This window comes from Salvelinus fontinalis, chromosome 8, assembly GCF_029448725.1.
Source record: "Salvelinus fontinalis isolate EN_2023a chromosome 8, ASM2944872v1, whole genome shotgun sequence".
NCBI lineage: Eukaryota > Metazoa > Chordata > Actinopteri > Salmoniformes > Salmonidae > Salvelinus > Salvelinus fontinalis.
In genome coordinates, this window is record NC_074672.1 from 45,581,914 (window position 1) to 45,606,435 (window position 24,522).

General features: G+C 43.5%; 1 protein-coding gene across 1 annotated transcript; it reads left to right on the forward strand.

Moving 5' to 3' along the window:
• LOC129861508 (uncharacterized) lies at positions 1-23,741 on the forward strand. Its single transcript, XM_055932885.1, has 5 exons — positions 1-26; positions 22,340-22,588; positions 22,693-22,833; positions 23,033-23,383; positions 23,438-23,741. Exons 1-5 carry the CDS (start codon positions 1-3, stop codon positions 23,739-23,741), a joined length of 1,071 nt encoding a protein of 356 aa, XP_055788860.1.
• Positions 23,742-24,522: the final 781 nt, after the last annotated feature.

Consider the following 24,522-nt stretch of genomic DNA (forward strand, 5'->3'; position numbering starts at 1 on the left):
ATGCGCAGTAACGCCCTGGACCAGAGGTACGGGCATTAGTGCGCATTGCTTCACCTGGAGGAATGCGCAGTAACACCCTGGACCAGAGGTACTGGCATTAGTACTTTTGTAAGAGGCTAGTTATTGTAAAATTAATTTGCCCAAACTCACAGCAGCTGTGGGAAGAAAGAGGTTAGACTGGAGCAACATCAACTAAAGTACTTTATTTATACAGCTGGCTACTACTGTATTTATACAGCGGGCTACTACTGTATTTCTACAGCGGGCTACTACTGTATTTCTACAGCGGGCTACTACTGTATTTCTACAGCGGGCTACTACTGTATTTATACAGCGGGCTACTACTGTATTTATACAGCGGGCTACTACTGTATTTATACAGCGGGCTACTACTGTATTTATACAGCGGGCTACTACTGTATTTATACAGCGGGCTACTACTGTATTTCTACGGCGGGCTACTACTGTATTTATACAGCGGGCTACTATTGTATTTCTACAGCCTGCTACTACTGTATTTATACAGCGGGCTACTACTATATTTCTACAGCGGGCTGCTACTATATTTCTACAGCGGGCTACTACTGTATTTATACAGCGGGCTACTACTGTATTTATACAGCGGGCTACTACTGTATTTCTACAGCGGGCTACTACTGTATTTCTACAGCCTGCTACTACTGTATTTATACAGCGGGCTACTACTGTATTTATGCAGCGGGCTACTATTGTATTTCTACAGCCTGCTACTGCTGTATTTATACAGCGGGCTACTACTGTATTTCTACAGCGGGCTACTACTGTATTTCTACAGCGGGCTACTACTATATTTCTACTGCGGGCTACTACTGTATTTATACAGCGGGCTACTACTGTATTTCTACAGCGGGCTACTACTGTATTTCTACAGCTGGCTACTACTGTATTTATACAGCGGGCTACTACTGTATTTATACAGCGGGCTACTACTGTATTTATACAGCGGGCTACTACTGTATTTCTACGGCGGGCTACTACTGTATTTCTACAGCGGGCTACTACTGTATTTATACAGCGGGCTACTACTGTATTTCTACAGCGGGCTACTACTGTATTTATACAGCGGGCTACTACTGTATTTATACAGCGGGCTACTACTGTATTTATACAGTGGGCTACTACTGTATTTCTACAGCGGGCTACTACTGTATTTCTACAGCGGGCTACTATTGTATTTATACAGCGGGCTACTACTGTATTTATACAGCGGGCTACTACTGTATTTCTACAGCGGGCTACTATTGTATTTATACAGCGGGCTACTACTGTATTTCTACAGCGGGCTACTATTGTATTTATACAGTGGGCTACTACTGTATTTCTACAGCGGGCTACTACTGTATTTATACAGCGGGCTACTACTGTATTTATCCAGCGGGCTACTACTGTATTTCTACAGCGGGCTACTATTGTATTTCTACAGCGGGATACTACTGTATTTCTACAGCGGGCTACTACTGTATTTCTACAGCGGGCTACTACTGTATTTCTACAGCGGGCTACTATTGTATTTATACAGCGGGCTACTACTGTATTTCTACAGCGGGCTACTACTGTATTTATACAGCGGGCTACTACTATATTTCTACTGCGGGCTACTACTGTATTTCTACAGCGGGCTATTACTGTATTTATACGGCGGGCTACTACTGTATTTCTACAGCGGGCTACTACTGTATTTCTACGGCGGGCTACTACTGTATTTGTACAGCGGGCTACTACTGTATTTATACAGCGGGCTACTACTGTATTTCTACAGCGGGCTACTACTTTATTTCTACAGCGGGCTACTACTGTATTTCTACAGCGGCCTACTACTGTATTTCTACAGCGGGCTACTACTGTATTTCTACAGCGGGCTACTATTGTATTCATACAGCGGGCTACTACTGTATTTCTACAGCGGGCTACTACTGTATTTCTACAGCGGGCTACTACTGTATTTCTACAGCGGGCTACTATTGTATTTATACAGCGGGCTACTACTGTATTTCTACAGCGGGCTACTACTGTATTTATACAGCGGGCTACTACTATATTTCTACTGCGGGCTACTACTGTATTTCTACAGCGGGCTACTACTGTATTTCTACAGCGGGCTACTACTGTATTTCTACAGCGGGCTACTACTGTATTTATACAGCGGGCTACTACTGTATTTCTACAGCGGGATACTACTGTATTTCTACAGCGGGCTACTACTGTATTTCTACAGCGGGCTACTACTGTATTTATACAGCGGGCTACTACTGTATTTCTACAGCAGGCTACTACTGTATTTCTACGGCGGGCTACTACTGTATTTCTACAGCGGGCTACTACTGTATTTCTACAGCGGGCTACTACTGTATTTATACAGCGGGCTACTACTGTATTTATACAGCGGGCTACTACTGTATTTATACAGCGGGCTACTACTATATTTCTACTGCGGGCTACTACTGTATTTATACAGCGGGCTACTACTGTATTTCTACAGCGGGCTACTACTGTATTTCTACAGCTGGCTACTACTGTATTTATACAGCGGGCTACTACTGTATTTATACAGCGGGCTACTACTGTATTTCTACAGCGGGCTACTACTGTATTTCTACAGCGGGATACTACTGTATTTCTACAGCGGGCTACTACTGTATTTCTACAGCGGGCTACTACTGTATTTCTACAGCGGGCTACTATTGTATTTATACAGCGGGCTACTACTGTATTTCTACAGCGGGCTACTACTGTATTTATACAGCGGGCTACTACTATATTTCTACTGCGGGCTACTACTGTATTTCTACAGCGGGCTACTACTGTATTTATACAGCGGGCTACTACTGTATTTCTACAGCGGGCTACTACTGTATTTCTACGGCGGGCTACTACTGTATTTGTACAGCGGGCTACTACTGTATTTACACAGCGGGCTACTACTGTATTTCTACAGCGGGCTACTACTTTATTTCTACAGCGGGTTACTACTGTATTTCTACAGCGGGCTACTACTGTATTTCTACAGCGGGCTACTACTGTATTTCTACAGCGGGCTACTATTGTATTCATACAGCGGGCTACTACTGTATTTCTACAGCGGGCTACTACTGTATTTCTACAGCGGGCTTCTACTGTATTTCTACAGCGGGCTACTATTGTATTTATACAGCGGGCTACTACTGTATTTCTACAGCGGGCTACTACTGTATTTATACAGCGGGCTACTACTATATTTCTACTGCGGGCTACTACTGTATTTCTACAGCGGGCTACTACTGTATTTCTACAGCGGGCTACTACTGTATTTCTACAGCGGGCTACTACTGTATTTATACAGCGGGCTACTACTGTATTTCTACAGCGGGCTACTACTGTATTTATACAGCGGGCTACTACTGTATTTCTACAGCGGGCTACTACTGTATTTATACAGCGGGCTACTACTGTATTTCTACAGCGGGCTACTACTGTATTTCTACGGCGGCCTACTACTGTATTTCTACAGCGGGCTACTACTGTTTTTCTACAGCGGGCTACTACTGTATTTCTACAGCGGGCTACTACTGTATTTCTACAGCTGGCTACTACTGTATCTATACAGCGGGCTACTACTGTATTTCTACAGCGGGCTACTACTGTATTTCTACAGCGGGCTACTACTGTATTTATACAGCGGGCTACTATTGTATTTATACAGTGGGCTACTACTGTATTTCTACAGCCTGCTACTACTGTATTTCTACAGCGGGCTACTACTGTATTTCTACAGCGGGCTACTACTGTATTTCTACAGCGGGCTACTACTGTATTTCTACAGCGGGCTACTACTGTATTTATAGAGCGGGCTACTACTGTATTTATACAGCGGGCTACTACTGTATTTATACAGCGGGCTACTACTGTATTTATACAGCGGGCTACTATTGTATTTCTACAGCGGGCTACTACTGTATTTCTACAGCGGGCTACTACTGTATTTCTACAGCGGGCTACTACTGTATTTCTACAGCGGGCTACTACTGTATTTCTACAGCGGGCTACTACTGTATTTATAGAGCGGGCTACTACTGTATTTATACAGCGGGCTACTACTGTATTTATACAGCGGGCTACTACTGTATTTATACAGCGGGCTACTATTGTATTTCTACAGCGGGCTACTACTGTATTTCTACAGCGGGCTACTACTGTATTTCTACAGCGGGCTACTACTGTATTTATACAGCGGGCTACTACTGTATTTATACAGCGGGCTACTACTGTATTTATACAGCGGGCTACTACTATATTTATACAGCGGGCTACTACTGTATTTCTACAGCGGGCTACTACTGTATTTCTACAGCGGGCTACTACTGTATTTCTACAGCGGGCTACTACTGTATTTCTACAGCGGGCTACTACTGTATTTATAGAGCGGGCTACTACTGTATTTATACAGCGGGCTACTACTGTATTTATACAGCGGGCTACTACTGTATTTATACAGCGGGCTACTATTGTATTTCTACAGCGGGCTACTACTGTATTTCTACAGCGGGCTACTACTGTATTTCTACAGCGGGCTACTACTGTATTTATACAGCGGGCTACTACTGTATTTATACAGCGGGCTACTACTGTATTTATACAGCGGGCTACTACTATATTTATACAGCGGGCTACTACTGTATTTCTACAGCGGGCTACTACTGTATTTCTACAGCGGGCTACTACTGTATTTCTACAGCGGGCTACTACTGTATTTCTACAGCGGGCTACTACTGTATTTCTACAGCGGGCTACTACTATAAAACACACTACGTTCTCCAAACTACATTGCTGAATTTCCTCCTCACTTCATGCACCTTGCGTCGGAGAGCGAGGTACAGTAGCAGCAATGTTCCTTTCCCTTTTGCTCACGACTCAATTTCTCTGTTTTAGAGAAACAGAGTACATCCCACTGATGTTCAATGTACAACAGTGACTAAGTCAGAGGTGGTGTACCTGAAACACCGTGTCTCCGTGTCTCCACCCTTTTTTGACGTTCGTGGTGTTTTTTTGAAGGACGTGGAAGAAAAGATTTGATGGGCACGGACGGGGCTGTACATAACAGCTGTCGATAGTATTTCCTGTGGTACCTGTATTCAGGTACATTCTCCTTCTAGGAATGAATATACCGACTCATCAACAGAGATTGTTCGCTTGCCCAGCTAACAAGACACATTCCTGTTAGTGTCACAAGTCAAGACTATTGTTTTCTCAAAAACTTGACATATACCTACAACTTTAAAAGACATCAAAAAATCAAGATGTTCTTTTAACATTCCAGAATATTTGTGTTACGTTTTTTCAATTGGCTGTGAAATTACACAAAAAATACATTGTTCTAGGAACATAATTAAATGAATTATGATGCTGAAAAAAAGATCCATTCTGCATTGTAGTAAAACCAGACAAAAATGACTCTTCTCACCTACTGTACGGTGTGCTTTTTGTGTAGATTATAAATGAAAACAGAGATTTCTATGTTTGCTCCGGACCACTAGGGAGTTTACGAAATGCGGTGCGAAATGGTTGAAGACCACTGATACCTTTAACAGGCCATAGAGGGCAGTGAGCACTGAACCACTGAGGTTGTGTGTGTGTGTGTGTGTGTGTGTGTGTGTGTGTGTGTGTGTGTGTGTGTGTGTGTGTGTGTGTGTGTGTGTGTGTGTGTGTGCGTGCGTGCGTGCGTGCGTGCGTGCGTGCGTGCGTGTGTGCGTGCGTGTGTGTGAGCGCGCGAGTGTGTGTGTGTGCGTGCGTGCCTGCATGTGTGTGTGTGAGCGCATGTGTGTGTGTGTGCGCGCGCGCGTGTGTGTGTGTGTGTGCATGCGTGTGTGAAGGCGTGCCTGCATGTGTGTGTGTGAGCGCGTGTGTGTGTATAACTCTGTGTATCCCTGAGTATGCAGGAGAAATAGAGCGCATGCAGCAGGGACGTCTTACATTAGTTGGGAAGGGTGTTCCAATGTGAGATGGAATGGTGGTGCAGTATAGTGCAAGCACCCCTCTCCCCCTGCTCTAACCTCCTCTCCTCTCCTCTGCTGTCCTCTGCTGTCCTCTCCTGCTGTCCCCTGCTCTCCTCTCCTCTCCTCTCTCTCTCCTCTCCTCTCTCTCTCTTCTCCTCTCTCTCTCTCTCTCTCTCCTCTCCTCTCCTCTCCTCTCCTCTCCTCTCCTCTCCTCTCCTCTCCTCTCCTCTCCTCTCCTCTCTCTCTCTCTCTCTCTCTCTCCTCTCCTCTCCTCTCCTCTCCTCTCCTCTCCTCTCCTCTCCTCTCCTCTCCTCTCCTCTCCTCTCCTCTCCTCTCCTCTCCTCTCCTCTCTCTCCTCTCCTCTCATCTCCTCTCCTCTCATCTCTCTCTCTCTCTCTCCTCTCCTCTCCTCTCCTCTCCTCTCCTCTCCTCTCCTCTCCTCTCCTCTGCTCCGCTCCTATCCCACTGCTACTCCTTTGTCAAGTTGCCTGCAGAGTAGACTTGAGTGGTGCATTGCTGCTAAAACAGGAGCAATCAGCTGTGAGAGACGTTACACATCCGGGGGGGGTGGGGGTGGGGGGGGGGGGGAGGGCGTTCCAGGTGGATGAGGCAGGCTCCTTGGGTGATCTAGTGTGGTGTGCATCTCAAAATGACAGGCTCCTTGGGTGATCTAGAGACTGGGGGTCCTAAACCGCTACATTGGCGTCAGGTACGGGAATAAACCGCTACATTGGCGTCAGGTAGGGGAATAAAATTAGATTAATGCTGCACTGGAATGAAGGAAGCATGTTTGAATGAAAAGGACGATTCAGTTTGTATTTTGTTCAATGTGGTATGTGTTTTAAAGAATCCAAAAAAAATATGAATAATATTGTTATCATTTAATCGTTATTACAGAAAATTTGTCACGCATGTTTCAGAATGGATAGACTTTAGTGTTGCATTGTAGCAGTACAGCCCTATTCTCCATGGTGGTACACCCGGTGAAACACAGAACTGTCACGGTGTCCACCATGAGTTTGTTTTGGTCATGACAGTACAGTCGTGGCCAAACGTTTTGAGAATGACACAAATATTAATTTCCACGAAGTTTGCGGCTTCAGTGTCTTTAGATATTTTTGTCAGATGTTACTATGGAATACTGAAGTATAATTACAAGCATTTCATAAGTGTCAAAGGCTTTTATTGACAATTACATGAAGTTGATGCAAAGAGTCAATATTTGCAGTGTTGACTCTTCGTTTTCAAGACCTCTGCAATCCGCCCTGGCATGCTGTCAATTCACTTCTGGGCCACATCCTGACTGATGGCTGCATATTCTTGCATAATTAATGCTTGGATTATGTCAGAATTTGTAGGTTTTTGTGTGTCCACCCGCCTCTTAAGGATTGACCACAAGTTCTCAATGGGATTAAGGTCTGGGGAGTTTCCTGGCCATGGACCCAAAATATCGATGTTTTGTTCCCCGAGCCACTTACTTATCACTTTTGCCTTATGGCAAGGTGCTCCATCATGCTGGAAAAGGCATTGTTTGTCACCAAACTGTTCCTGGATGGTTGGGAGAAGTTCCTCTCGGAGGATGTGTTGGTACCATTCTTTATTCATGGCTGTGTTCTTTGGCAAAATTGTGAGTGAGCACACTCCCTTGGCTGAGAAGCAACCCCACGCATGAATGGTCTCAGGATGCTTTACTGTTGGCATGACACAGGACTGATGGTAGCGCTCACCTTGTCTTCTCCGGACAACCTTTTTTTTCCCGGATGCCCCAAACAATCAGAAAGGGGATTCATCAGAGAAAATGACTTTACCGCAGTCCTCAGCAGTCCAATCCCTGTACCTTTTTCAGAATATCAGTCTGTCCCTGATGTTTTTCCTGGAGAGAAGTGGCTTCTTTGCTGCCCTTCTTGACACCAGGCCATCCTCCAAAAGTCTTTGCCTCACTGTGCGTGCAGATGCACTCACACCTGCCTGCTGCCATTCCTGAGCAAGCTCTGTACTGGTGGTGCCCCGATCCCGCAGCTGAATCAATTTCAGGAGACGGTCCTGGTGCTTGCTGGACTTTCTTGGGCGCCCTGAAGCCTCTTCACAACATTTGAGCCGCTCTCCTTGAAGTTCTTGATGATCCGATAAATGGTTGATTTAGGTGCAATCTTACTGGCAGCAATGCCTGTGAAGTCCTTTTTGTGCAAAGCAATGTTGAAGGCATGTGTTTCCTTGCAGGTAACCATGGTTGACAGAGGAAGAACAATGATTCCAAACACCCCCCTCCTTTTGAAGCTTCCAGTCTGTTATTCGAACTCAATCAGCATGACAGAGTGATCTCCAGCCTTGTCCTCGTCAACACTCACACCTGTGTTAACGAGAGAATCACTGACATGATGTCAGTTGGTCATTTTGTGGCAGTACTGAAATGCAGTGGAAATGTTTTTTGGGGATTCAGTTCATTTGCATGGCAAAGAGGGACTTTGCAATTAATCTGATCACACTTCATAACATTTTTGAGTATATGCAAATTGTCATCATACAAACTGAGGCAGCAGACTTTGTGAAAATGTATATTTGTGTTTTTCTCAAAACGTTTGGCCACGACTGTACACCGGTCGACCCGTGGAATTCACCTAATAATAATACAAAATAATATAATAAGATAATAATAACTGTAGTGCCTCTCTTTCCTCTTGACCATAGCCACTGCCTAAGCCTGAAAGTGGGGTTGTTTCGTATGCATACAGTCCACATTTAAAGTTCCCAAACAAAAACATTCAATGAGATCCAGGGATATGGTGCAACAAAAAGGTTTATTCTTCTTCTCTCTAACAAAAAATGATTATCCAATCAAATTAAAGCATAGATTACTCGACATGGAAAATACATCATATGGTCTGTTTGTATGTCTGTCTGGTCAAAAGACTATACTGCTCCCGTGTCTAGCTAGGACTCCTCCCCCCCCCCCGAAGGCCCAACTTCCTGCCTTTATCCTGACACACTTACCACAGTACAATGAATGAAGTTACACTAATACAAATGAATATATCTCAATCAGGTCCATTTAAATCATAAAGGTACGTACCTAATATTTCATCATAAACATTCATATTTAATGTATTTACACAAACACACATGTACATGGACCTCTGTATGTTCTGTCTTTTATACAAATATGTCCACATCGGCTCTAACAATAACAATAAAATAATATACCGAAAAGCAGACCTTTTCTGCTGCCCTATATATAGACCTTTCCACGGCATTTGACAACGTTGCCCATTCCCTGCTTGTTCAAAAACTATCGGAAATGGGCATGGACAAGGAGTCTTGCAAATGGCTTAAAGAACTATCTGACAGACAGGACCCAGTGTGCTTTCTGATGGTGTCAAGTCTAGTTTCCTCAATATTACGAAAGGTGTACCACAGGGGTCGGTATTGGGACCTGTTTCACTTTAATTTTTTATCAAGCTTTCAAATATAATCAAGCTTTATTTATATAGCACATTTCAGACATGGATGCAACGCAATGCGCTTCACAGAAAAAAAAACTGAAATAAAAATAAAAACTGAAATATTTACTACAAAAACATAAGAGGATAAAAAAAACTAAAGAATAACAATAAAAACTGAAAGACTGAAAGCCCTTATCCAACAATGCCGTTTTAAGAAAAATAAATTTTAAGAAAGTATTTACTAAAATAAACTGAAGTAAAAAATAAATAAATAAAAATAAACATGGGGCCTCCCGGGAGTCTCCAGAGTCTCTGGGTTCGCGCCCAGGCTCTGTCGCAGCCGGCCGTGACCGGGAGGTCCGTGGGGCGACGCACAATTGGCTTAGCGTCGTCCGGGTTAGGGAGGGTTTGGCCGGTGGGGATATCCTTGTCTCATCGCGCTCCAGCGACTCCTGTGGCGGGCCGGGCGCAGTGCGCGCTAACCGAGGGGGGCAGGTGCACGGTGTTTCCTCCGACACATTGGTGCGGCTGGCTTCCGGATTGGAGGCGCGCTGTGTTAATTAAGAAGCAGTGCGGCTTGGTTGGGTTGTGTTTCGGAGGACGCATGGCTTTCGACCTTTGTCTCTCCCGAGCCCGTACGGGAGTTGTAGCGATGAGACAAGATAGTGGTTACTAGCGATTGGATACCATGAAATTTGGGGAGAAAAGGGGATAAAATTTAAAAATAAATAAATAAACATGAAACATTTGGAAAAATAACAAATAATTGAAGAGTAACAATAAAATAACAGTAGCGAGGCTATATAGAGGAGGTACCGGTACAGAGACAATGTACAGGGGGGGAGGGCAGTGCAAATTGTCTGGGTAGCCATTTGATTAGCTGTTCAGGAATCTTATGGCTTAGAGGAAGAAGCTGTTTAAGAAGACTTTTGGACCTAGACTTGGCAGTCCGGTACCACTTGCCATGCAGTAGCATAGAGAACAGTCTATGACTAGGGTGGCTGGAGTCTTTGACAATTTTTAGGGCCTTCCTCTGACACCGCCTGGTATAGAGGTCCTGGATGGCAGGAAGCCTGGCCCCAGTGATGTACTGCGCCGTATGCACTACCCTCTGTAGTGCCTTGCGGTCGGAGGCCGAGCAGTTGCCATACCAGGCGGTGATGCATCCATTCAGGATGCTCTCGATGGTGCAGCTGTAGAACTTTTTGAGGATCTGAGGACCCATGCCAAATCTTTTCAGTCTCCTGAGGGGGAATAGGCTTTGTCATGCCCTCTTCACAATTGTCTTGGTGTGTTTGGACCATGATAGTTTGTTGGTGATGTGGACACTTGAAGCTCTAAACCTGCTCCACTTCAGCCCTGTCGATGAGAATGGGGGGCGTGCTCGGTCCTCCTTTTCCTGTAGTCCACAATCATCTCCTTTGTCTTGATCACGTTGAGGGAGAGGTTGTGTAAAGTGGCACCACACGGCCAGGTCTCTGACCTCCTTCCTATAGGCTGTCTCATCGTTGTCGGTGATCAGGCCTAATACTGTTGTGTCGTCTGCAAACTTAATGTTGGTGTTGGAGTCGTGCCTGGCCATGCAGTCATGAGTGAACAGGGAGTATAGGAGGGGACTGAGCACGCACCCCTGAGGGGACCCTGTGTTGAGGATCAGCTTGGCGGATGTGTTGTTACCTACCCTTACCACCTACGGGCGACCCGTCAAGAAGTCCAGGATCCAGTTGCAGAGGGAGGTGTTTAGTCCCAGGGTCCTTAGCTTAGTGATGAGCTTTGAGGGCACTGAGGGTGTTGAACGCTGAGCTGTAGTCAATGAACAGCATTCTCACGTAGGTGTTCGTGTAGACCATTCTCAGCTTCCACAGCTCACTGGACAACATCCATGGCATGGTGGGGGTAGAAACTGTTTAAGAAGACTTTTGGACCTAAACTGGGCACTCCGGTACCGCTTGCCGTGCGGTAGCATAGAGGACAGTTTATGACTAGGGTGGCTGCAGTCTCTGGCAATTTTTAGGGCCTTCCTCTGACACCGCCTGGTATAGAGGTCCTGAACCCGGACAACATCCATGACATGGTGGGTCCAGCTGGTTTGTTTTACAAACATTAGGCAGGTACCGGATACAGAACCTCACGTGGTTCACACTCTCCCTGGTAACACGTTGTATTAAGTTGACCCTTTACATTCACTTTACATTCCCTTTACATTCACTTTACATTCCCTTTACATTCCCTTTACATTCACTTTACACCTTACATTCCCTTTACATTCCCTTTACATGCCCTTTACATTCACTTTACATTCCCTTTACATTCACTTTACATTCACTTTACATTCCCTTTACATTCCCTTTACATTCACTTTACATTCCCTTTACATTCACTTTACATTCACTTTACATTCCCTTTACATTCACTTGACATTCACTTTACATTCACTTGACACTTTACAATCACTTTACATTCCCTTTACATTCCCTTTACATTCCCTTTACATTCCCTTTACATTCACTTTACATTCACTTCATATTCACTTTACATTCACTTTACACTTTACTTTCAGTTTACATTCACTTTACACTTTACATTCACTTTACATTCAGTTTACACTTTACATTGTTATTACTGTGTAGTAACACTGTAAATACTACAGTAGCAACAATGTTGCTACACAGCTAGTACATTAGTAATTGCTTACCATTTAAATAATGATAGAGTTCATGAACTCCCTCTTCGTTTGCCGTGCTCTGTGGATGAATGTGTTAAAACTGTCCTAGTCTGTTATTTCCACTCCATTGAAACGTGGCAATTTATTTGATGACACTGCAATGTGAGTGAGCTTGGTATACCTTTCAAAGACAAGAATTGCCAATACTTTGAACCTCCTTGTATATTCTGTAAGCTAATGTGAGTCCTTCTTCTCAGGCTGTATCTTCTAGATATTATTCAGCTGGTTTACTTCTACATTGAGTTCTACTAATGACTGGACTAGATAACTTTATATGACCGCAGCACAAACAAAGTTAAAGTCTAATCCAACTCCCTGTTTACAAATCCCTATGTAGGCCTGCTATTATAGAGGTTTACATATCCCTATGTAGGTCTACTATTAAAGAGGTTTACATATCTCTATGGGTCTACTATTAGAGAGGTTTACATATCACTATGTAGGCCTGCTACTATAGAGGTTTACATATCCCTATGTAGGCCTGCTACTATAGAGGTTTACATATCACTATGGGTCTACTATTAAAGAGTTTTACATATCCCTATGTAGGTCTACTATTATAGAGGTTTACATATCCCCATTGGCCTGCTATTATAGAGGTTTACATATCCCTATGTAGGCCTGCTATTATAGAGGTTTACATATCCCTATGTAGGTCTACTATTATAGAGGTTTACATATCACTATGTAGGCCTGCTATTATAGAGGTTTACATATCACTATGTAGGTCTACTATTATAGAGGTTTACATATCACTATGTAGGTCTACTATTATAGAGGTTTACATATCACTATGTAGGCCTGCTATTATAGAGGTTTACATATCCCTATGTAGGTCTACTATTATAGAGGTTTACATATCACTATGTAGGCCTGCTATTATAGAGGTTTACATATCCCTATGTAGGTCTACTATTATAGAGGTTTACATATCACTATGTAGGCCTGCTATTATAGAGGTTTACATATCACTATGTAGGTCTACTATTATAGAGGTTTACATATCCCTATGTAGGTCTACTATTATAGAGGTTTACATATCCCCATTGGCCTGCTATTATAGAGGTTTACATATCCCTATGTAGGCCTGCTATTATAGAGGTTTACATATCACTATGGGTCTACTATTATAGAGGTTTACATATCACTATGTAGGCCTGCTATTATAGAGGTTTACATATCACTATGGGTCTACTATTATAGAGGTTTACATATCCCTATGGGTCTACTATTAGAGAGGTTTACATATCACTATGGGTCTACTATAGAGGTTTACATATCCCTACGTAGGCCTGCTATTAGAGACGTTTACATATCCCTATGTAGGCCTGCTATTAGAGACGTTTACATATCCCTATGTAGGCCTGCTATTAGAGAGGTTTACATATCCCTATGTAGGCCTGCTACTATAGAGGTTTACATATCCCTATGGGTCTACTATTAGAGAGGTTTACATATCACTATGGGTCTACTATAGAGGTTTACATATCCCTACGTAGGCCTGCTATTAGAGACGTTTACATATCCCTATGTAGGCCTGCTATTAGAGAGGTTTACATATCCCAATGTAGGCCTGCTACTATAGAGGTTTACATATCCCTATGGGTCTGCTACTAAAAAGGTTTACATATCCCTATGGGCCTGCTACTATAGAGGTTTACATATCCCTATGGGTCTGCTACTAGAGAGGTTTACATATCCCTATGTAGGCCTGCTATTATAGAGGTTTACATATCCCTATGGGCCTGCTATTATAGAGGTTTACATATCCCTATGTAGGTCTACTATTAGAGAGGTTTACATATCCCTATGTAGGCCTGCTATTATAGAGGTTTACATATCCCTATGGGCCTGCTACTATAGAGGTTTACATATCCCTATGTAGGCCTGCTATTATAGAGGTTTACATATCCCTATGGGTCTACTACTATAGAGGTTTACATATCTCTATGGGCCTGCTACTATAGAGGTTTACATATCACTATGGGTCTACTATTATAGAGGTTTACATATCCCTATGGGTCTACTATTATAGAGGTTTACATATCCCTATGGGTCTACTACTAGAGAGGTTTACATATCCCTATGGGTCTGCTATTATAGAGGTTTACATATCACTATGGGTCTACTATTAGAGAGGTTTACATATCTCTATGGGCCTGCTATTAGAGAGGTTTACATATCTCTATGGGCCTGCTACTATAGAGGTTTACATATCACTATGGGTCTACTATTATAGAGGTTTACATATCCCTATGGGTCTGCTATTAGAGAGGTTTACATATCTCTATGGGCCTGCTATTAGAGAGGTTTACATATCTCTATGGGCCTGCTACTATAGAGGTTTACATATCACTATGGGTCTACTACTATAGAGGTTTACATATCTCTATGGGCCTGCTATTATAGAGGTTTACATATCACTATGGGTCTATTATTATAGAGGTTTACATATCCCTATGGGTCTACTATTAAAGAGGTTTACATATCCCTATGGGTCTACTACTATAGAGGTTTACATATCTCTATGGGCCTGCTATTATAGAGGTTTACATATCACTATGGGTCTACTATTATAGAGGTTTACATATCCCTATGGGTCTACTATTATAGAGGTTTACATATCACTATGGGTCTACTACTATAGAGGTTTACATATCTCTATGGGTCTACTATTATAGAGGTTTACATATCCCTATGGGTCTACTACTAAATAAATGTTTTTAAACAGCCATGAAATATAACAGCCAATGTATAAGTTAAATTCCAAGATTCAAAATCTAAACAAATACTGAGTTGTTTTGGTACTTTTATCCTGGTCCCAGATGTGAAAATGTTGAACCAATAGATCAGGCCAAAAGTCTATTTTCTCGACTTGTATTTGGTTGAGTCACCATGTTGCTGTGAACTATGGGAGATAATCAAAAATGCAGCCGGGATCACAAAGTCACAGCTCATTACCAATGTGGATCAGCCAGCCACAGAGCTGCAGCCTTAGTACGGAACACCTATCCACGATGACATGGATCAGCCAGCTCTAGACAGTCACAGAGCTGCAGCCTTAGTACGGAACACCTATCCACGATGACATGGATCAGCCAGGTCTAGCCAGTCACAGAGCTGCAGCCTTAGTACGGAACACCTATCCACGATGACATGGATCAGCCAGCTCTAGCCAGTCACAGAGCTGCAGCCTTAGTACAGAACACCTATCCCCGATGACATGGATCAGCCAGGTCTAGCCAGTCACAGAGCTGCAGCCTTAGGACAGAACACCTATCCACGATGACATGGATCAGTCAGGTCTAGCCAGTCACAGAGCTGCAGCCTTAGTACAGAACACCTATATATCATCACATGGGCTGTAAATCCAATCTCTTCAATGCTGAGTGAGACATAGAGGCCTGTTTTTAACGCCACACATCACTGACAGGACATTTAACGCTCCTGACACTTAACCTATTTAAGACAATCATGATTTATAGTCCATATCAGCAATAACCTTAAAGCATCATATAGTTCATTCATGTATAGAAAGAAAGTTGTGCTTCCAGGTGAAAATATTTCACCTCAAAGCGAAGGTATGCTTGTGGAAGTAAAAGGGACATTGTGGATTCAAAGTTCAAACTCTTCCGTACAAATTATGTAATTGTTCGATGTCTAGAACAAATTTGCTCCTTAGCTAGTGAATGACCTCACTTGTCCGTCTGCATCATTGACTGAGTCAATTTTTTAAAGCCGTGTAGGCAGGCTTGGCTATGGGAGAAATCTGCCCTGCTTCAGCAAAAACAAGGTCAGCAAAAAGAATAGGCATTGGTGAGACGCAGTGGAACACTACAAACACTGCACTACTCAAGTTGAAACACGTGGAGGTTGTCGATACTGTAATACACGTGGAGGATGTTGATACTGTATTACACGTGGAGGATGTTGAAACTGTAATACACGTGGAGGATGTTGATACTGTAATACACGTGGAGGATGTTGATACTGTAATACACGTGGAGGATGTTGATACTGTAATACACGTGGAGGATGTTGATACTGTATTACACGTGGAGGATGTTGATACTGTAATACACGTGGAGGATGTTGATACTGTAATACACGTGGAGGATGTTGATACTGTATTACACGTGGAGGATGTTGATACTGTATTACACGTGGAGGATGTTGATACTGTATTACACGTGGAGGATGTTGATACTGTAATACACGTGGAGGATGTTGATACTGTATTACACGTGGAGGATGTTGATACTGTATTACACGTGGAGGATGTTGATACTGTAATACACGTGGAGGATGTTGATACTGTATTACACGTGGAGGATGTTGATACTGTAATACACGTGGAGGATGTTGATACTATATTACACGTGGAGGATGTTGATACTGTAATACACGTAGAGGATGTTGATACTGTATTACACGTGGAGGATGTTGCTACTGTAATACACGTGGAGGTTGTCGATACTGTGTTACACGTGGAGGATGTTGATACTGTAATACACGTGGAGGATGTTGATACTGTAATACACGTGGAGGATGTTGCTACTGTATTACACGTGGAGGATGTTGATACTGTAATACACGTGGAGGATGTTGATACTGTATTACACGTGGAGGATGTTGATACTGTATTACACGTGGAGGATGTTGATACTGTAATACACGTGGAGGATGTTGATACTGTAATACACGTGGAGGATGTTGATACTGTAATACACGTGGAGGATGTTGATACTGTAATACACGTGGAGGATGTTGATACTGTAATACACGTGGAGGATGTTGATACTGTAATACACGTGGAGGATGTTGATACTGTAATACACGTGGAGGATGTTGATACTGTAATACACGTGGAGGATGTAGATACTGTAATACACGTGGAGGATGTTGATACTGTAATACACGTGGAGGATGTTGATACTGTAATACACGTGGAGGATGTTGATACTGTAATACACGTGGAGGTTGTCGATACTGTGTTACACGTGGAGGATGTTGATACTGTAATACACGTGGAGGATGTTGATACTGTAATACACGTGGAGGATGTTGATACTGTAATACACGTGGAGGTTGTCGATACTGTGTTACACGTGGAGGATGTTGATACTGTAATACACGTGGAGGATGTTGATACTGTAATACACGTGGAGGATGTTGATACTGTAATACACGTGGAGGATGTTGATACTGTAATACACGTGGAGGATGTTGATACTGTAATACACGTGGAGGATGTTGATACTGTATTACACGTGGAGGATGTCGATACTGTAATTCACGTGGAGGATGTTGATACTGTAATACACGTGGAGGATGTTGATACTGTAATACACGTGGAGGATGTAGATACTGTAATACACGTGGAGGATGTTGATACTGTAATACACGTGGAGGATGTTGATACTGTATTACACGTGGAGGATGTTGATACTGTGTTACACGTGGAGGATGTTGATACTGTAATACACGTGGAGGATGTTGATACTGTATTACACGTGGAGGATGTTGATACTGTAATACACGTGGAGGTTGTCGATACTGTGTTACACGTGGAGGATGTTGATACTGTAATACACGTGGAGGATGTTGATACTGTAATACACGTGGAGGATGTTGATACTGTAATACACGTGGAGGTTGTCGATACTGTGTTACACGTGGAGGATGTTGATACTGTAATACACGTGGAGGATGTTGATACTGTAATACACGTGGAGGATGTTGATACTGTAATACACGTGGAGGATGTTGATACTGTAATACACGTGGAGGTTGTCGATACTGTAATACACGTGGAGGATGTTGATACTGTAATACACGTGGAGGATGTTGATACTGTAATACACGTGGAGGTTGTCGATACTGTAATACACGTGGAGGATGTTGATACTGTAATACACGTGGAGGATGTTGATACTGTAATACACGTGGAGGATGTTGATACTGTAATACACGTGGAGGATGTTGATACTGTAATACACGTGGAGGATGTTGATACTGTAATACACGTGGAGGATGTTGATACTGTAATACACGTGGAGGATGTTGATACTGTAATACACGTGGAGGATGTTGATACTGTAATACACGTGGAGGATGTTGATACTGTAATACACGTGGAGGATGTTGATACTGTAATACACGTGGAGGATGTTGATACTGTATTACACGTGGAGGATGTTGATACTGTATTACACGTGGAGGATGTTGATACTGTAATACACGTGGAGGATGTTGATACTGTATTACACGTGGAGGATGTTGATACTGTAATACACGTGGAGGATGTTGCTACTGTATTACACGTGGAGGATGTTGATACTGTATTACACGTGGAGGATGTTGATACTGTATTACACGTGGAGGATGTTGATACTGTAATACACGTGGAGGATGTTGATACTGTAATACACGTGGAGGATGTTGATACTGTAATACACGTGGAGGATGTTGATACTGTAATACACGTGGAGGTTGTTGATACTGTAATACACGTGGAGGATGTTGATACTGTATTACACGTGGAGGATGTTGATACTGTAATACACGTGGAGGTTGTCGATACTGTATTACACGTGGAGGTTGTCGATACTGTATTACACGTGGAGGATGTTGATACTGTAATACACGTGGAGGATGTTGATACTGTAATACACGTGGAGGTTGTTGATACTGTAATACACGTGGAGGATGTTGATACTGTATTACACGTGGAGGATGTTGATACTGTAATACACGTGGAGGATGTCGATACTGTAATACACGTGGAGGATGTCGATACTGTAATACACGTGGAGGATGTTGATACTGTATTACACGTGGAGGATGTTGATACTGTAATACACGTGGAGGATGTTGATACTATATTACACGTGGAGGATGTTGATACTGTAATACACGTGGAGGATGTTGATACTGTAATACACGTGGAGGATGTTGCTACTGTATTACACGTGGAGGATGTTGATACTGTGTTACACGTGGAGGATGTTGATACTGTAATACACGTGGAGGATGTTGATACTGTAATACACGTGGAGGATGTTGGTACTGTAATACACGTGGAGGATGTTGATACTGTAATACACGTGGAGGATGTTGATACTGTAATACACGTGGAGGATGTTGATACTGTAATACACGTGGAGGATGTTGATACTGTAATACACGTGGAGGATGTTGATACTATATTACACGTGGAGGATGTTGATACTGTAATACACGTGGAGGATGTTGATACTGTAATACACGTGGAGGATGTTGATACTGTAATACACGTGGAGGATGTTGATACTGTATTACACGTGGAGGATGTTGATACTGTAATACACGTGGAGGATGTTGATACTGTAATACACGTGGAGGATGTTGATACAGTATTACACGTGGAGGTTGTCGATACTGTGTTACACGTGGAGGTTGTTGATACTGTATTACACGTGGAGGTTGTCGATACTGTGTTACACGTGGAGGTTGTTGATACTGTAATACACGTGGAGGTTGTCGATACTGTATTACACGTGGAGGATGTTGATACTGTATTACACGTGGAGGATGTCGATACTGTAATTCACGTGGAGGATGTAGATACTGTAATACACGTGGAGGATGTTGATACTGTAATACACGTGGAGGATGTTGATACTGTATTACACGTGGAGGATGTTGATACTGTAATACACGTGGAGGATGTTGATACTGTATTACACGTGGAGGATGTTGATACTGTATTACACGTGGAGGATGTTGATACTGTAATACACGTGGAGGACGTTGATACTGTAATACACGTGGAGGATGTTGATACTGTAATACACGTGGAGGATGTTGATACTGTAATACACGTGGAGGATGTTGATACTGTATTACACGTGGAGGATGTTGATACTGTATTACACGTGGAGGATGTTGATACTGTAATACACGTGGAGGATGTTGATACTGTAATACACGTGGAGGATGTTGATACTGTATTACACGTGGAGGATGTTGATACTGTAATACACGTGGAGGATGTTGATACTGTAATACACGTGGAGGATGTTGATACTGTAATACACGTGGAGGATGTTGATACTGTAATACACGTGGAGGATGTTGATACTGTAATACACGTGGAGGATGTTGATACTGTAATACACGTGGAGGTTGTCGATACTGTGTTACACGTGGAGGATATTGATACTGTAATACCCTTGGAGGTTGTAGATACTGTAATACACGTGGAGGATGTTGATACTGTAATTCACGTGGAGGATGTTGATACTGTAATACACGTGGAGGATGTTGATACTATATTACACGTGGAGGATGTTGATACTGTAATACACGTAGAGGATGTTGATACTGTATTACACGTGGAGGATGTTGCTACTGTAATACACGTGGAGGATGTTGATACTGTAATACACGTGGAGGATGTTGATACTGTAATACACGTGGAGGTTGTCGATACTGTGTTACACGTGGGGGATGTTGATACTGTAATACACGTGGAGGATGTTGATACTGTAATACACGTGGAGGATGTTGATACTGTAATACACGTGGAGGTTGTCGATACTGTGTTACACGTGGAGGATGTTGATACTGTAATACACGTGGAGGATGTTGATACTGTAATACACGTGGAGGATGTTGATACTGTAATACACGTAGAGGATGTTGATACTGTAATACACGTGGAGGATGTTGATGCTGTAATACACGTGGAGGATGTTGATACTGTAATACACGTGGAGGATGTTGATACTGTAATACACGTGGAGGATGTTGATACTGTATTTGTAATCTGACTTTCTTAATTGTCCTGGAAGGCCCATAGTGATATGTAAACCTCTATAAAAGTAGACCCATAGAGATATGTAAACCTCTATAATAGTAGACCCATAGAGATATGTAAACCTCTATAATAGTAGACCCATAGGGATATGTAAACCTCTCTAATAGTAGACCCATAGAGATATGTAAACCTCTATAATAGTAGACCCATAGGGATATGTAAACCTCTATAATAGCAGACCCATAGTGATGTGTAAACGTCTCTAATAGTAGACCCATAGAGATATGTAAACTTTCTGTAAGATAGAACTTTCTAGCTTTGTGTAATTCAGAAATGACTACGTTTCTGCCCACTGAAGGTGTCTGTCTGAAAATGACTGTCAAGTTAGCTTGGAGAGCTTGTCCGATTCTTTACAGACAAGTGTATTATAGTAACACGCAGTGAGGTTTATACAAGTAATAAATTGTCCACTAGCAGTTGTATGGCAACAACAAAAAAGTTACATCAAAAAACAGCAAGACTAAAACCACAACGTTTGCATAATTAGTCATGCTTACAGGGTCTAGAAGTCGTGTGACCTTTTCAACTGGGGAGTAGAGAATCATCAAGGACAAGTGTGTTGCAGTAACCGTGACAATGAGGAGAGGGTGATTATCTCTCGGCCCCGTGGCTGTGCTGCAAAGTAAATCTTGAAACGTCAGGATCCATGTTGGACTCAGTGAGTCCGGAGACATTTTTACATCTCTCTCTACTGGAGAAAACAGATTAATCAAGGACCAATGACAGTACAGTGAGTAGGATTAGTAATACAACTGCCAAAGGAAAAGCTGTAGTGCTGGAGGAAAAACAACTTGAAACGTCTGCAAAATCAGCCATACAGGCGATCCGTACAAGAGTCAGTGAGTCCAGAGGCACTTTAACACCTTGCTTTGATTGAAGACTATTGAGATTGAGCTTGGCCTGATGGTTAACGCTCAGAAAGCTGTTGAAGGGCTGAATCAATGAACGAACCAATGAATGAGTCAATAGACTAGTAGCAGGAAGCCACAATGCAACCATATTAATAGAATGACCAGGAATGTCCATTCTAGACATACCTATTTCTATGCCCGCAACCATCTGCTTACAATGTAGACTCATACTGTGACGAAGAGAGCTATTAGCCAGGGCACTGCTTACAGGCATGTTATAGTAATGGAATGTTAGGGAAAAGACGAAGGTTCATTCATCTATAACTGTGGTTCTCAAACTTTTTCAGTTACTGTTCCACCAAGTACATTTTGCTCTGCCTGGAGTACCCCTGAAGAACCCCCTCCTGAAGAACCCCCCCCTGAAGAACCCCCTCCTGAAGAACCCCCTTCTGAAGAACCCCCCCTGAAGAACCCCCTCCTGAAGAACCCCCTCTGAAGAACCCCCTCCTGAAGAACCCCCTCCTGAAGGACACCCTCCTGAGGGACACCCTCCTGAAGAACCCCCTCCTGAAGAACCCCCTCCTGAAGAACCCCCTCCTGAAGGACACTCTCCTGAAGGACACCCTCCTGACGGACACCCTCCTGAAGGACACCCTCCTGACGGACACCCTCCTGAAGGACACTCTCCTGAAGGACACCCTCCTGTCCTGAAGGACACCCTCCTGACGGACACCCTCCTGTCCTGAAGGACACCCTCCTGAAGGACACCCTCCTGAAGGACACCCTCCTGAAGGACACTCTCCTGAAGGACACCCTCCTGTCCTGAAGCCCACCCTCCTGAAGAACACTCTCCTGACGGACACCCTCCTGTCCTGAAGGACACCCTCCTGAAGGACACTCTCCTGAAGGACACCCTCCTGAAGGACACTCTCCTGAAGGACACCCTCCTGTCCTGAAGGACACCCTCCTGAAGGACACTCTCCTGAAGGACACCCTCCTGTCCTGAAGGACACTCTCCTGAAGAACACTCTCCTGAAGGACACCCTCCTGAAGGACACCCTCCTGAATGACACCCTCCTGAAGGACACCCTCCTGTCCTGAAGGACACCCTCCTGAAGGACACCCTCCTGAAGGACACTCTCCTGAAGGACACCCTCCTGTCCTGAAGGACACCCTCCTGAAGGACACCCTCCTGAAGGACACCCTCCTGAAGGACACCCTCCTGAAGGACACTCTCCTGAAGGACACCCTCCTGTCCTGAAGGACACCCTCCTGAAGGACACCCTCCTGAAGGACACCCTCCTGAAGGACACTCTCCTGAAGGACACCCTCCTGACGGACACCCTCCTGAAGGACACCCTCCTGAAGAACCCCCTCCTGAAGGACACCCTCCTGAAGGACACCCTCCTGAAGAACACCCTCCTGACGGACACCCTCCTGAAGGACACCCTCCTGAAGGACACCCTCCTGAATGACACCCTCCTGAAGGACACCCTCCTGTCCTGAAGGACACCCTCCTGAAGGACACCCTCCTGAAGGACACTCTCCTGAAGGACACCCTCCTGTCCTGAAGGACACCCTCCTGAAGGACACCCTCCTGAAGGACACCCTCCTGAAGGACACTCTCCTGAAAGACACCCTCCTGTCCTGAAGGACACCCTCCTGAAGGACACCCTCCTGAAGGACACCCTCCTGAAGGACACCCTCCTGAAGAACCCCCTCCTGAAGGACACCCTCCTGAAGGACACCCTCCTGAAGAACACCCTCCTGACGGACACCCTCCTGAAGGACACCCTCCTGAAGGACACCCTCCTGACGGACACCCTCCTGAAGGACACCATCCTCATGTGCTTCTAGGTAGTTGAGAACCATTGATGTATAGTAGCTATGTACTCAATACTGTACACGTTGCCCTTCGGTAGTAGATGAGAGCAGAGCGGAGTGAGAAGCTGTTCGTTCTGACAGTGCTGACCGTGTCAGGTAAGTCAAGGAGATAGTAGTAATATGATCAGACATGTAAAAGGGCTGGGCCTTGCCACTCCTCATGTGTTATTTATAGAGGGATGCCATTACTGAGCAGTGCTGCATGTAGAGGGGATGAGGGATATGCTGCTGGGGGGGGGGGGGGGGGGGGGGGCGTTTTAGCTGAGTGAGAGAGACAGCAAGACGGGTCAATGATGAAAAAGGTTTTCAAAAGTGATTAAAAAAATAAAAAAAGATAAATATTTAAAGTGTGAAACACTTTTTCTGTTCCCTTGAGTATTACCTACGCACATTCTGGGTTTGTTGCAATAAATTATTGTTAAAAATCGGATTTTTTTATAAGATTGTTAAATTTACCTTTACATTTTTTTTATTTTGGTGCGACCATGAATGTTTTGGAAATAATTTGTTTTCGGAGCATTATTTAAAGAAAATAATAGTAAAATAATAATATTTTTACTCATTTGTAAGTCTAAATTGAATAAACGATGATACGGATTAGTTTGAATTCTATCCTCCCTGTCTCAGGGAGTCCGATATGGTGGCCAATGGCAGACTTACAGTAGCTTCAGAATCTATTCCATATTTTGTTGTGTTACCGCCTGTATTCAAAATGGATTCAATATTTTATTTTGTCTCACCCATCTACACACAA